At 41.1% G+C, this 15,828-nt stretch overlaps 1 protein-coding gene across 5 annotated transcripts in view; it reads left to right on the plus strand.

The window, feature by feature from the left end:
• Positions 1-15,828, plus strand: part of SLC44A3 (solute carrier family 44 member 3) — an 84,566-nt gene that overhangs the window by 44,571 nt on the left and 24,167 nt on the right. For 3 of the 5 annotated variants that reach the window (XM_015092126.4, XM_042251152.2, XM_060400884.1), the window contains 2 exons: positions 10,892-11,048; positions 14,100-14,186. In XM_015092126.4, the coding sequence (XP_014947612.3) occupies positions 10,892-11,048; positions 14,100-14,186 (244 nt within the window). The remainder of the gene's footprint in view (positions 1-10,891; positions 11,049-14,099; positions 14,187-15,828) is intronic. The other 2 variants (XM_042251142.2, XM_060400881.1) reach the window with 2 other exon arrangements.

Below are 15,828 nucleotides of genomic sequence, written 5' to 3' on the forward strand. Positions count from 1 at the left end.
CAATGATCAATGCAAAGAAATAGAGGAAAAGAACAGAATGAGAAAGACTAGAGATCTCTTCAAGAAAATTAGAGATACCAAGGGAACATTTCATGCAAAGATGGGCTTGATAAAGGACAGAAATGTTATGGACCTAACAGAAGCAGAAGATACTAAGAAGAGGTGGCAAGAATACACAGAAGAACTGTACAGAAAACATCTTCATGACCCGGATAATCACGATGGTGTGATCACTCACCTAGAGCCAGACATCCTGGAATGTGAAGTCAAGTGGGCCTTAGAAAGCATCACTACAAACAAAGCTAGTGGAGGTGATGGAATTCCAGTAGAGCTATTTCAAATCCTGAAAGATGATGCTGTGAAAGTGCTGCACTCAATATGCCAGCAAATTTGGAAAACTCAGCAGTGGCCACAGGACTGGAAAAGGTCAGTTTTCATTCCAATCCCAAAGAACGGAAATGCCAAAGAATGCTCAAACTACCACACAATTGCACTCATCTCACACACTAGTAAAGTAATGCTCAAAATTCTCCAAGCCAGGCTTCAGATATACGTGAACCAAGAACTTCCTGAAGTTCAAGCTGGTTTTAGAAAAGGCAGAGGAACCAAAGATCAAATTGCCAACATCTGTTGGATCATCGAAAAAGCAAGAGAGTTCCAGAAAAACATCTATTTCTGCTTTATTGACTGTGCCAAAGCCTTTGACTATGTGACTTTTATCACAATAAACTGTGGAAAATTCTGAGAGAGATGAGAATACCAGACCACCTGACCTGCCTCTTGAGAAATCTGTATGCGGGTCAGGAAGCAACAGTTAGAACTGGACATGGAACAACAGACTGGTTCCAAATAGGAAACAAGTATGTCAAGGCTGTATATTGTCACCCTGCTTACTTAACTTCTATGCAGAGTACATCATGAGAAACGCTGGACTGGAAGAAACACAAGCTGGAATCAAGATTGCCGGGAGAAATATCTATCACCTCAGATATGCAGATGACACCACCCTTATGGCAGAAAGTGAAGAGGAACTAAAAAGCCTCTTGATGAAAGTGAAAGAGGAGAGTGAAAAAGTTGGCTTAAAGCTCAACATTCAGAAAACGAAGATCATGGCATCTGGTCCCATCACTTCATGGGAAATAGATGGGGAAACTGTGGAAACAGTGTCAGACTTTCTTTTCTGGGGCTCCAAAATCACTGCAGATGGTGACTGCAGCCATGAAATTAAAAGACGCTTATTCCTTGGAAGAAAAGTTATGACCAACCTAGATAGCATATTCAAAAGCAGAGACATTACTTTGCCAACTAAAGGTCCATCTAGTCAAGGCTATGGTTTTCCCAGTAGTCATGTATGGATGTGAGAGTTGGACTGTGAAGAAGGCTGAGTGCCGAAGAATTGATGCGTTTGAACTGTGGTGTTGGAGAAGACTCTTGAGGGTCCTTTGGACTGCAAGGAGATCCAACCAGTCCATTCTGAAGGAGATCAGCCCTGGGATTTCTTTGGAAGGAATGATGCTAAAGCTAAAACTCCAGTACTTTGGCCACCTCATGAGAACAGTTGACTCACTGGAAAAGACTCTGATGCTGGGAGGGATTGGTGGCAGGAGGAGAAGGGGAGGACCGAGGATGAGATGGCTGGATGGCATCACTGACTCGATGGACGTGAGTCTGAGTGAACTCTGGGAGATGGTGATGGACAGGGAGGCCTGGCGTGCTGCGATTCATGGGGTTGCAAAGAGTCGGACATGACTGAGCAACTGAACTGAACTTATATTCAGTTAACTTACAATGAAGGAGGCAAAAATATACAGTGGGGAAAAGAAAGTCTTTTTAAAAGTGTTGCCAGGAAATGGACACCTAGGTGTAAAAGAATGAAATTAGAACATTTTCTCATACTATATACCAAAATAAACTCAAAATGGATTACAGACCTAAATGTTAGTCCGGAAACCATAAAATTCCCAGAAGAAAACAAGCAGGACACTCTTTGCCATAAATTGTAGTAGTGTTTTTTTTGGATCTATTGCTTCAGGCAAAGGAAACAAAAGCAAAAATAAACAAATTAAACTTAAAATCTTTTGCACAGCAAAGGAAACCATCAACAAAATGAAAAGACAGCCTACTGAATGGGGAAAATGCTTGTAATTGATAAGAGTAATAAGGGGTTAATATCCAAACTATTTATAAATGAAGTCATACAACTCAGTATTAAAAAAAAGAACGCAGTTTAACAATGAGAAGAATAGATATTCTTCCAAAGAAAGCATGCAGATGGCCAGCAAAGACATGAAAAGATGCTCAGCATTGCTAATCATCAGAGAAGTGCATATCAAAACCATGAGATGTCACCTCACACCTGTCAGAATGGCTGTTGTCAAAAGGACCACAAATGTTGGCAAGGACATGAAAAAAAGGGAACCCAAGTACACTGTTGGTGGGGATGTAAATTGATGCAGCCACTGTGGAAAATAGTATGGGGATTCCTTAAAGAATTGAAAATAGAATTGCTGTTTGAATGAATGCCACTGCTGGATATACAGCCAAAGAAAATGAAAACACTAATTCCAGAAGTTATATGCTCCCCCCTCAGTGTTCAGGCAGCTTTATTTACAGTAGGCAAGTTATGGAAGCTATCCAAGTGTCCATCAGTAGATGAATAGATAAAGAAGATGTGATGTGTTTATACAATGGAATATTAACCATAAAAAAAGAATGAAATTTTGCTATTTTGCAACAATATGGTTGGACCTGGAGGGCATTAGACTTAGTGAAATAAATAGGAGAAACACAAATACTATATGTTATCCCTTAAATGTGGAATCTAAAAAATAAATGAATATGACAAAATGGAAACAGACTCAGATTTAGAGAATAAACTAGTGATTTCCATCTGAGAGAGGGAAGTGGACAGAGTCAAGGTAGGGATAGGAAACCAAGAGGCACAAACTACTGTGTGTACTATAAAAAGCTGTATATTGACTACTGTGTATAGTGTATACTATAATAAGCTGTATATTGTACGATACAGCCAATATTTTAAAATAACTTAAGTGAGGTATGATCTTTCAAAATATTGAAATACTGTGTCATACATCTGAAACTAGTATTATAAATCAACTACACTTCAATAAAAAATAAAATTTAAAAAGAACTAGAATGGAATCTGATGTTCAACAGCAACTCTGAACCAGGGAGATAGTAGGACAAAACTACCAAAATTCTGAGAAAAGATGATTTCCAACCTAGAATTCTATACCTGTTCGTACTATCAGTCAAAGATAAAGGAAGACGAAGTCCTATTCAGGCATGCAATATCTCAAAAGATTTCCTCCCCATATCCTTTCTCTCTGAAACTGAGTAAACCAGAGGGGTGGGGGGGAACATGAGTTTCATGAAATGAGCTCCAACACAGTGAAGAAGAGAAGGGAATTTCCAGGAGGGTAGGTATTTAGCAGGTATAGAAAACGTCCAGTCCAAGGAGGAGCAGGAGAGCAGTGGGCTCCAGGAGGGATGTTGCCAAGAAAAAATAAAAAGGAAACTTAGAGCATATCAGATATGTTGTTTGAATATGTGGAGAAAAAGAATTATACTTTGATGAAGAATTTGGTGAAGCATGTGGAAAACCAAGCAAATAAAAGATGTGAAATATTATTAAAGAAAAGTCAAAAGCTAGAAAGAAAATATAATCAGAATACACTGTTTCAAACAGTTGTGAATGTTATTTATGTACTGATAATGTAAGCCCTAAACATTAATTAAAACATACTCAGTGGTGAAAGATTGAAAATTTTTTCTCTAAGATCAGGAATGAGACAGGACTGCTCACTCTTACCATTCCTATTCAACATAGTACTGGAAGACCTAGCCAGAGCAATCAGGCAAGAAAACAAGGAAAAAATACATACAAATCACAAAGAAAGAAGTAAAATTGCCTTTGTTTGCAGATAATATGACTTTATTAATATATAAAGAAAATTCTAAGGACTTCATCAAAAAAACTGTTAGACTAATCAGTGAATTCAGTAAAGGTACAGGATACAAAGCATTCAGAAAACAGTTGCATTTCTCTAACAGCAAAATATCTGAAAAAGAAAGAAGACAGTCTCATTCACACTGGCATTGAAAACAATAAAATACTTAGGAATGAATTTAAGGAGATGAAAGCTCTGTATACTGAAAAGTATAAGACTCTGATGAAAGACGCAAATAAATGGAAATATATCCTGTGTTCATGGATCAGAAGAATTAATACTGTTAAAATATCCTTCTTACCCAAAGCCATCTATAAATTCCATGCATTCCCTGTCAACCTTTCAGTTATATTTTTCCACAGAAATAGAAAAATTCTAAAATTTGTATCACAAAAGAGCCCAAATAGCCAAAGCAATTCTAAGAAAGAAGAACATACCTGGAGGCATCATATGTCCTGATTTCAAACTATACCACAAAACAGTATGGCGCTGGCATAGAAATAGACCCATAGATCATTGGAAGAGAACTGAGATCCCAGAGAGGGGAAAGGATAATCTCTTCAATAAACAGTTCTGGAAAAACTGGATAACAACATGAAGAATAAAATTAAACCCCTGTATTACATGGTTCACCAGAATTAATTCAAAATGGTTTAAAGACTCAAACATAAGACCTGAAGTCCCTAAACTCCTCTGAGAAAACATAGGGGAAAAGCTCCTTTACATCAGTCTTTGAAATGATTTTTCAAATATGACACCAAAAGCACAAGCCACAACAGCAAAAATTAGTGAGATTACATCAAACTAAAAAGTTCTACATAGTGAAAGAACCAATCCACAAAATGAAAAGACAGCTTATGGAATGGGAGGAAATATTTGCAAATCATTTGTCTGATAAGGAGTTAATACCAAAAAATATATATAACTCCTATAACTCCATAGTAAAAAAAAAAAATTCAGTTAAAAAAGGGGCAGAGGAGCAGAACTTCCTTTCCAAAGAAGATACAAAAACAGGCACATGAAAATGTGCTCGACATCACTAATCATCAGGGAATACATATCAAAACCACAATTAGATACCACCTTATACCTGTTAGAATGGCTATCATCAAAAAGACAAGAGGTGACTAATGTCGGCGAGGATGTAGAGAAAAGGGAACCCTCATTCACTGTGGGATGGGGTGTGCAAATTTGGGATACAGCAATTATGGAAACTGACAGTATGGAGGCTCCTCGAAAAATTAAAATCAGAACTATAGGATCCAACAATCCCACTTCTTAGGTATATATCAAAAGGAAATAAAAAAAGAATCTTGAAGAAATGGCTTCACACCTATGTTCATTGCAGCAGTATTCACAATAGCCAAGATATGGGAACAACCTTAGTGTCCATCGAAGGGTGAATAGATGAAGATGATTTGATGTTCAGTTCAGTCGCTCAGTCGTGTCCGACTCTTTGCAACCCCATGAATCGCAGCACGCCAGGCCTCCCTGTCCATCACCAGCTCCCAGAGTTCACTCAGACTCACGTCCATCGAGTCAGTGATGCCATCCAGCCATCTCATCCTGGGTCGTCCCCTTCTCCTCCTGCCACCAATCCCTCCCAGCATCAGAGTCTTTTCCAATGAGTCAACTGTTCTCATGAGGTGGCCAAAGTACTGGAGTTTTAGCTTTAGCATCATTCCTTCCAAAGAAATCCCAGGGCTGATCTCCTTTAGAATGGACTGCTTGGATCTCCTTGCAGTCCAAGGGACTCTCAAGAGTCTTCTCCAACACCACAGTTCAAAAGCATCAATTCTTCAGCGCTCAGCCTTCTTCACAGTCCAACTCTCACATCCATACATGACCACAGGAAAAACCATAGCCTTGACTAGACAGACCTTTGTTGGCAAAGTAATGTCTCTGCTTTTGAATATGCTATCTAGGTTGGTCATAACTTTCCTTCCAAGGAGCAAGCGTCTTTTAATTTCATGGCTGCAGTCACCATCTGCAGTGATTTTGGACCCAAAAAATAAAGTCTGCCACTGTTTCCCCATCTATTTCCCATGATGTAATGGGACCAGATGCCATGATCTTCATTTTCTGAATGTTGAGCTTTAAGCCAACTTTTTCACTCTCCACTTTCACTTTCATCAAGAAGCTTTTTAGTTCCTCTTCACTTTCTGCCATAAGGGTGGTGTCATCTGCATATCTGAGGTGATAGATATTTCTCCCGGCAATCTTGATTCCAGCTTGTGTTTCTTCCAGTCCAGGGTTTCTCATGATGTACTCTGCATAGAAGTTAAATAAGCGGGGTGACAATATAGAGCCTTGACGTACTCGTTTCCTATTTGGAACCAGTCTGTTGTTCCATGTCCACTTCTAACTTTTGCTTCCTGACCTGCATATAGGTTTCTCAAGAGGCAGGTCAGGTGGTCTGTATTCCCATCTCTTTCAGAATTTTCCACAGTTTCTTGTGATCCACACAGTCAAAGGCTTTGGCATAGTCAATAAAGCAGAAATAGATGTTTTTTTGGAACTCTCTTGCTTTTTCCATGATCCAGCGGATGTTGGCAATTTGATCTTTGGTTCCTCTGCCTTTTCTAAAACCAGCTTGAACATCAGGAAGTTCACGGTTCACGTATTGCTGAAGCCTGGCTTTGAGAATTTTGAGCATTACTTTACTAGCGTATATAATGGAATATCATTTAGCCATGAGAAAGGACGACATCGTGCCATTTAAAACAACACAAATGGACCTTGAGGGCAATATGCCAAGTGATACATCATAGAAAAACAAATAGGGAGGATACCACTTATATGTCAAATCTAAAAAAGCTGAACTAATGGAAACAGGTAGAATGGTGGTTGCCCGGGAGTGAGTTAGGGGAGAAGGGGAGGTATGGATTATGGACACAAACTTCTAGTTAAAAGATGAGTAGTTCTGGGGATCTAACTATAGCCTGATGATTATGGTTAACAATACTGTGTTATATACTTGAAAGCTGCTAAGAGAAGAGACCTTAAATGTTCTCACCACAAAAAAAGAAATGGTTAATTATATGAAGTGATGGAGGCGTAAGCTAATCCTAAAATAGTAATCATTTTGCAATATATATGGGGTCAAATCAATGCATTGTATACCTTGGACGTACAGACTGTCACATGTCAATTATATCTCAGTAAAACTGGAGAGAAATCTGTTAGAACTTCAGTATAATTATATTGAGAAGAAGAGGAGTGGGAAAATGAGTGTACTTGTGAGTTTAAGCTGCCCAAGAGAATGAAACCTGTGTCTTCCATAGTGGGAAGTCAGTAGACAGTCTCTGAGACTGAAAAAATGAAGAAATGCCAGTAAGAACAAGTAATTTAGGAGTGTGAAGGTGGGTTCCAGAAGAAACAGCTAAAATATTGCCTCTAGGGAGAGACAATTAGTGGTGGAGAAAAAAAAAAACTGCTGTTTTTCCTGTTACACCTAGCAGTGCTATTTGCCTTTTTAAGATATTTCACATATTTGATAAAAATAAACTAATTTAAAATAAAATGCATACTGACTTATTTTTAGCACTGCTATTTCATTTATTAGAGAGTTCTGCATTCTTTTTGACTGTGTGCTAATTTTGAAACCTCAAGGTTTTCCCTTATCTCAGGGCTTATAATTCTTTAATCTCATGTTCCAGTCTGCATGCAGGGTGAGAATTAAATATAGCCAGAGTGCGTTCATCTCTGTCATTCATTTAAGCAGTAAGAGGGATGAAGAGGTCATCCAAGGAGCATCAAGTACCAGGACATGGGCATCCTGTGTAATTTCCCTTTTACCACCATTTGCTTGAATTTCAGAGAGGTCAACTGAGAGCCATAAAGATGGGGCTGGGGTGTGATAGGAAGGAGCCAGCACTGCTCAGTTTGGAGAAGGGACGCTTGAGTCATGACTTCATCGCTTGCAAGTATACAGAAGATGGTTTCCAGCTGCTGTGGATTTGCTGAAGAGGAAGTGAGGAAGTGGATTCACAGCTGAGCCTAAGGAATTTTGGTAGGAGACACATGAGTTTGCTAACCCTGATGGGAGCTGCCGAGGACCTGTTCTTCATAACAAAGAGTTTCCTTTTTTCTTTGGGATTGGATAAATGAACCTCACAGCTCCCCCCACAGTCCTCCCAACCCCATCTTGCAGTGATTCTGCTGAAAGAAATGTCAGGAAAGGACGAGGTCTCTTCAGGGGCACACCGCACTCCTTTGCCCAGGACCAGACTGACACTGGAGGCCAAGCATCCTGGGCAGCCTGATCCTTGTCCAGGAGCCGCAACACAAAATGAATTATCCATGCTGCTGAAGAGTTCTCAGTGAGCACTCGACTGGATCTAACCAGAACTAAAACGTGCCTCCAAGATTCCTAAGTTTCTGGAGTAAGTTATGTTGAAGCAAATCATAGCTGTAAAATAGCACGTAGATACCATGACCCAAAGGTGTTACAGACTTAGGTGAACGAGAACATTAAACACTTTGCACAGGACTTCCCTGGTGGTCCAAGGGTTAAGAATCCGCTGGCCAGTGCAGGAGACGTGGGTTTGATCCCTGGTCCAGGAAGATCCCCACGTACCACGGAGTAGATAAGCCCTGTGTGCCACAGCTAATGAGCCTGTGCACCTAGAGCTTGTACTCTGCAACAAGAGAAGCCGTCGCAATGAAGAGTAGTCCCTTCATAGTTGCTCGTCGCAACTAGAGAAAGCCTGTGTGCTGCTGTGAAGATCCAACACAGCCATAAATAAATAAAAATGTTTAAAAAGTAGTGTTTGAAAAAAAAGGAAAATGGTTTGCCCAGGGACTTGAACTGATGCTGTGTCTTGGGACCCCCTGGCTCCGTCACACAGAGCCAGGCACCTTTAGCCCTCAGAGCAGCCACAAGCTTAAAACTAGAGGAGCTGGGCTTGTGGGGTACATCCTGGAGTCTCCAGCTCTCCCCTGCTGCCCAGGGCCTTGCTACTGCCACCACCCACAGAACCCAGCGAAAGGTGCCCTGCATGCAGTACTCCCTGTGGACAGAAGCGGAAGCCCACCAGGAGGCTGTGGCATCCTCATAAGCCCATCGCTGAGCTGCTCAGTATGTCCCTCGCTGCATTGTGGTCCCAAACTCCAGTTCTCAAAATGTGGTGAAGTATTAGTTTAAGCTTCACTAGGTGTAATCAAAGGCTCTTCCTGAAGGCAGATTTTGCTGCTTGTGAAGAGATGAAGGCCCTAGGGATGTGCACAGCAGAGGAGGGGTGACAGGGTGATATAACCTTTGAATGTGGAAAAAGTCTGGGGCGAAGGGGGGGTCTCCGAGACCCCCCAGTGATTGACCCTTTCCTGGGTATTGAGTGAATTCTGGCTCCACAGGCTGGCCTGGTTTGTGAGCTGGCCCTCTTTTCAGGTTTTCTCTCCCAGGTGGTAAGTCAGCTTCTGGAACATGTACGTCTTCTTCCAGCCAAGCCCCAAAGCGTCTGGAGCCATCACAGGGATGTGACACGGATGAGGGCCATCCAGACAGTGTAGACACCACCCTGCCTTAAGTGGTCAATCCCATCCCTGCGAAACCTCAGAGAATGGATGTCTAAGCCCAAACTTCATGCCTGGAGGACCAGCCCTCCAGGCCTGTGAATCACTTGTTTCCGTATCAGATGGAGAGCAAGCGCTGCCCTCGTCTGCCCGCATCCCTGCTTGAGAACCAGTCAGTTCTAAGGCACATGGATCTCCTCAATGGGAAAGTAAACAGTCTTCCTCTAAAAAAAAAAAACAAAAACAAAAAAAAAAAAACAAAAAAAGGACTGAGGAAAGGGAGAAAAATGTGTCAGACTTTCCTGGCTGTGCTACTTTTCTAGTTTATCAGATCTAAGTGAATTCATATCAGCAATAGCTTCCCTGGCATTTCCTATTTCCAACAACATTGAGTTGAAACACACATCACCCTTTTTGTGGGACGGCTGGATTGCAGCTACTCTGCTCCCAATGTTACTTTCATGTTCTCTCTTCCTTCCTGGATGATTTAAGTAACAGCAAAATGTGGCCGTTGCCAGCTCTGGAAACATTTCTGGCTGCGTTCCTTTTCCTCCCCGAAAACCTAGGCTCTGGTCAAAACCTTAATTCATAGTGACTTATTAGCAACCAGAGCGAGCTGTAGAATAATCCGTTATGCAGAAAGCAAGCCTCCCTTGGAATCGCGTGAAGGAACTTCTCGGAAAGGGCCTCACTTTCTAGAGCTGGCCTCAGTGGGCCGGGGGAGGGGTGACATCAGCCCTCCCGCCTTTGTTTTATCTTTCAGGTGTTGGGGAGGGGGAAGAAAGATGTGCCCATTCTGTTCTGTTTCACTTTTTTTTCCCCGGCCTGTGAAACTGACTTTTGCATTCTTAAGAGCTGTGTCATGACAAGTCCCGTAAATGATTCACAGTGAGGTGACCTTTACAGAACAGAGGAGAAATCAGCTGGGTTTCAGGAGCTTTGGAGAAGCCAAAACTCTTCCTCCCTCTGCTGTGAGCCAATCCTGGTCATGTGATGTGGTAGTGATTTTCATCACCAAGCTAATACTGGCAATATTTACAGATGCAAGTATGTAATTTAAATCTAGGGGATTATTATATAATTAAACTTCTGAAACTGAAAATGGGATCAATACCCAATTTAATGGATTTGTGGAGGTGGTTAGGTGTTGTAAAGTGTTCACCTCATCAGTATGTTTTAAAATTTTCTCTTCCTTGTTTGTAACATTAAATACCTCCAAAAATATTTCTTAACTTAAATAATTTAACCTTAGCTAGCAAGGAGTATAAAAATTTTGCCAAATGCAGATGGCGTCACTGCTTTCTAAATTGTTAGTACCGTAGATGATTTGAACCAGAGAGAAGTTTTTTTGTTTCTTTCTAAATAGTGTTTTTTAAAATGCTGTCTTTTTTTTCTCCTGTTCCCAGGAATAAAAGTGACCCTCCTGATCGCCCGATCCTTTCATCTCTCTCCATTCTTTTCTGCTACCATCAGGGAACAGTTGTCAAAGGGTCATTTTTAATCACTGTGGTGAGGATTCCAAGAGCTGTTCTCATGTACGTGTATAACACTCTGAAAGAGAAGGTAAGGCAACACGTTAAAACAGAGTGTGCTCTGTGTTTGGGTTACAGAAAAGTGAATCACTGGAGAACTGCACTGGGTCCCAGGACAGGAATGTGACCTGTGCCAGGGACCATTCAGAAAGCTCCAATGGGCTTCAGGTCCCATCCGCACCCCACCCCCAGCAACCTTCCTGTCCAGCTCCCTTTTTGTGTAATTTTGTTGGATTTTCTCCAACATGGTGGCACAGGTGGTGTAGGGAGTGCTTAGTTCTTAGCTTGCTGCTTTTTCTTCCTATTTAAATGCTGAACAAATGGGAGAAATTCTTAAGATGAAATTTAAGCAAGGTTTTATGGACATTTATCATGCTTTTTTAAAGAAAGAAAAATATACCATAACATGAGGAGATTTGCTTGTTTCTGTTTTAATGCTAAAATATTCCCCACCTTCTGTGTTTCCTGGAGGGTGTCATGGGAAGTTAGTTGCATGTCTGTGTGTGCGTTCATGCCTAATAGTGAGAAATGGGCAAGCTGACCTAAATCTCAGATCAAAAGACAGAAAACTGTGGGGCTTTTGTGCCTGGGGGTTTTTCTTCTCCGTTTTTATTTCCATGCACATTTGGTTATGAATGCCAGTGGAAACCAAAACACCAGGAAAACAGCTGTTCTTGTGGTATTTCTGGCCTGCCAAATAAGGAAAGGTTGGATTTTCCCCAACTTTTCTGTTCTCACACAATGTTAGCCCCCACCCCCACCCCCGCAGCCCCCCAGCCCCACCTCTGTGTTGGTGACTTAGTCAGAGTTTCACAAACAATGAGTCCAGCAATTTGGGTATAGGTATGTGCTTTTAGTAAACTGGGAAAGTTTTACACGTGGATTCGTAATTATACTTTAAAATTGTCTTTGTTTGCTCTTTTAAGCAGAAATCTGAATTGTTGACGATTTCAGTCAGTCAGTGTTAGTTGCTCAGCTGTATTTGATTTTTTGTGACCCCATGGACTGTAGCCTGTCAGGCTCCTCTGTCCATGCTCTCCAGGCAAGAATATTGGAGTGGATTGCCATTTCCTTCTCCAGAGATTCTTCCCAACCCATGGATCAAACCCAGGTCTCCTGCATTGCAGGCAGATTCTTTACCCTCTGAGCCACCAGGGAAGCTCAATCAAGATTTAATTGTAAATCAAGATTTAAGATTAGTATATTAATTAAGAGCAGTTGATTGGCTTTCACATAAAATTATCTAGCTTCCTTACCTTGAAATGCACACTAAGCCCTCACCCCCCTGATCAGAGAGTATTTTCTGTTGAAATATTGCTTAACTACATGTTGGGACTTAAAGAGACATTTGCACATCCAGGATAAATCTAGCTGCTCTGGCTGGTGCATTTTGAAATCGATCCTTCAACCTTAGGAAACTTAGAGAAAGATTTATTGAAGAACAGAGCAACTTTTTATTTCAAGTAGATTCGTATAGTTTATATACATTAAATATATTCATATATGTATCTCATGCTCTGCTTAGTTGCTCAGCATCTGCCTACAATGTGGGAGACCTGGGTTCAATCCCTGGGTCGGGAAGATCTCCTGGAGAAGGAAATGGCAACCCACTCCAGTACTCTTGCCTGGAAAATCCCATGGATGGAGGAGCCTGGTAGGCTACAGTCCATGGGGTTGCAGAGTTGGACATGACTAAGCGACTTCACTCACTCACTCATGGACTGTAGCCCAACAGGCTCCTCTGTTATGGGATTTCCCAGGCAAGAATACCAGAGTGGGTTGCCATTTCCTCCTCCAGGGGATCTTCCTGACCCAGGGATCAAACCTGCGTCTCCTGTGGCTCCTGCATTGCAGGTGGATTCTTTATTGCTGAGCCATCAGGGAAGTCCTCATATATGTACATATGCATGTGTTTTATATATAAATATGCATTAGTACTAGATAATCATAAGTTAATAAACATGAGGGAACTCACTGAACCCCCCAGAGCTAGGCACCTTAAACTCTTTGGGGAAACAGCTTCCATATATCTAACAGTCAATGGGTTAGCCTCTCTGGCTGAGGTCTAAGAGGTTATTTATCACTTCCTAGATCCCATAAGGACTAAAGGGGTCAAACTCCCTTTTGGTGATGTCACTGTTGGAGAAATGTGTCCTTTCTTAGGTTAAAAAAACATAGTCTTCCTCAGCAGCCTTCCAGCCCTATACTGTACCTGCAGTATAAGCATTTCACACGGCCACTGTGAGGTCCTTCTTACATTAAATGGCTCATTCACAACGATAGCCAGGCTGAAAAGGATGCAGGTCAGATTTCATCTAGTGGAATTAACACTGGGACAAGAAAATGTCTATATAAGGCTAAGTTGTCCCTGGGGTCCTAATAGAAAACTATTTCAGGATTGTTTTCAGGGATTTCCTCCACCCCCACCCCAGTCTGGGCAGTAAGATACATTTAATCACCCCTTCCCCCAATAAGTTTTATTCATTCATCCATTCTTGAGTTATACACAAGTTCAAGTTATATTTCAAAGGACTAATTTATCCCCCAAAATTTAGCCCTAAAAGTCTTAATATGGGATGTATTTCCAAAAAATTAAACCTGATTTTGTGTATGTGTGTGGACGCATAACTAACAATGCATTAGTTTTATTGTCTGTGGGATGTGAATTTCTCATGAATATAAACTATGGTTTGAAAAAGCAGAGTTTATGATTGAAGACGCTTAGGAAAAGATGAAGGAAGAGAGGTGTTGTTGTTTTTTTTTTACTAGAACCAAAAGGTCTGGTTCACCTTTGCTAGTAAAAACAAGCTAATCCATTTCCCTTTCTGCTGAACTCAACGGCACTCCTAACAGGTAAGCCCACAGAAGAGAACCCTTGCTCATCAGTATAGTAATGATAGTAATTAGTAGTAGCAGTAGCATACACAGAATAGAAGAACTCCTGTACCCATGAGAATTGCTGTGATGCTTCTCCAGGGACACAGATCTCCAAGTAGGAACAGGGTGTGCTGGAAGACACTTCTGTTTGCCTCTTTCCTGTGCTGTTGGTGACGCTGTTCCTTTCTTTCTGAACCTGACCCAGCAGGACGGTGCCTTGTCAAGGTGCGTGTCCCAATGCTGCTGCTGCTGCTTCTGGTGTCTTGACAAGGGCTTGCGCCATCTCAACCAGGTACGTCTCCTGAGCTGGGGACACGCGGTGTGAGGGCCTGCCAGTGGGCACTGTCTCTTAGGCCAGGGGTTAGCCAGTTTTTCTGTAAAGGCCAGATTGTGTAAAAGTTTTCAGGTTTTGGGTCATTTGGGTCTCGGTCACAGCTACTCAGCTCTGCTGCCTCAGCAGAAAAGCAACCACAGACAGGATGTAACTGGATGGGCCTGAGTGTGTTCTAGCAGAACTTATGGGCACTGAAATCTGAATTTTATTTTTTGTTTTTGCTCTCCTGTGTCTTTGTTGTAGTGCGAGGGCTTAGTTGCCCCGCAGCATGTGGAATCTTAGTTCCTCCACCAGGGATTAAACCCACATCCCCTGCATTGGAAGGTAGATTCTTAACTGCTGGATCACCAGGGAGGTGCCTGAAATCTGAAGATGTATTCTCCTTATTTTGAATTTCTCCAACTTTTTAACATGTGAAAATTACTCTTAGCTCTGTCTTGAGGGAAGCGGAGCTGGATAGAAGGATCTGTTCCTTGGCTGTTGTCTGCAGTCCTTTGCCTTAGAACCTTAGGTCATTAATACAAGTCTTCAAATTCTGAAAGAAATGTGTCTCTCTTTCAAAAAAAAAAAGAGGAGGAGGCTTTAGAAACTTTAATACAAGGCATATGTATCAACTGAGAGCAAATTTTCAATGTCTTCTCCAAGAACTATAATTTTCCTGAAATAGGAAAAGGACTGCCTCCTTAATTTTTATATATTTCACAAGCCTTTCACTTTCAAGCTATAAATATTCCTTTAAAAATCAGAAAAATTATATACTGTGATTGTTTGAATTTCAGATTTTTTTCCTCCTGAGTCTTTCAAACTGGTGGAAAATTAGATATGTATTTTATTTTTCTGTTGATAATTTAGGAAATTTTAATAACCTTTAGTCAAACTTACACAGAGCAGTATTTTTGTAAGTCAGCAGGCTGTTTTATAATTTAAATGTTCACAGTACTCGCTTAGAAAAATACTTCTTATTTTTGCCCCTCGTTCTAATAAATGTACCAGTAGAAGTAAAGGGACTAATTAGGCCATCTATGTTTAATGTCTTATAAATGGTATTAAGAATACCTTTCATTATTCAGGGGAGATTGTAGTCTTCTTGTAGTAAAGCCCTATATTTAAGGCTCTTCTTAAGACTCTTGGCATACATTTTAGAGTGTGTTTAGCTTTCACTTGGATCACTTCAAGCAAGCATGTATAAAGCACAGTAAAATACTATTGCACCTTTCAGAATGGTAGGTCCCGTAGCAAGTCAAGCCAGACCCTGTGAATGTCTTGTCACAGTGTAATGTACCAGCCTCTCTCCCCTAGAATTCTGTGTACACATCCAGATACCAACTTATTCTATGAAGATGCTATTGAGATGCATTACAAATATGTACTGTGATAAAATACACATACATGAAAATCAAGCTAAGATACATACAGACAGACTGGAAAGACAAAAGCAGTGGAACCTTTGATATATCAATATGTTGGCCACATGGTCCTTTAGGGCCCTAAAGCTGAGTTGCTGTTCCCTCACAGGATTAGGAAATTCAGGTTCTCTGCATGTCCCTCTTTCACTGCTTCATAGACCCCTGGGGCTCTATGGATACTGCAGGGACCACCA

The sequence above is a fragment of the Ovis aries genome, chromosome 1, assembly GCF_016772045.2.
Source record: "Ovis aries strain OAR_USU_Benz2616 breed Rambouillet chromosome 1, ARS-UI_Ramb_v3.0, whole genome shotgun sequence".
Taxonomy (NCBI): Eukaryota; Metazoa; Chordata; class Mammalia; order Artiodactyla; family Bovidae; genus Ovis; species Ovis aries.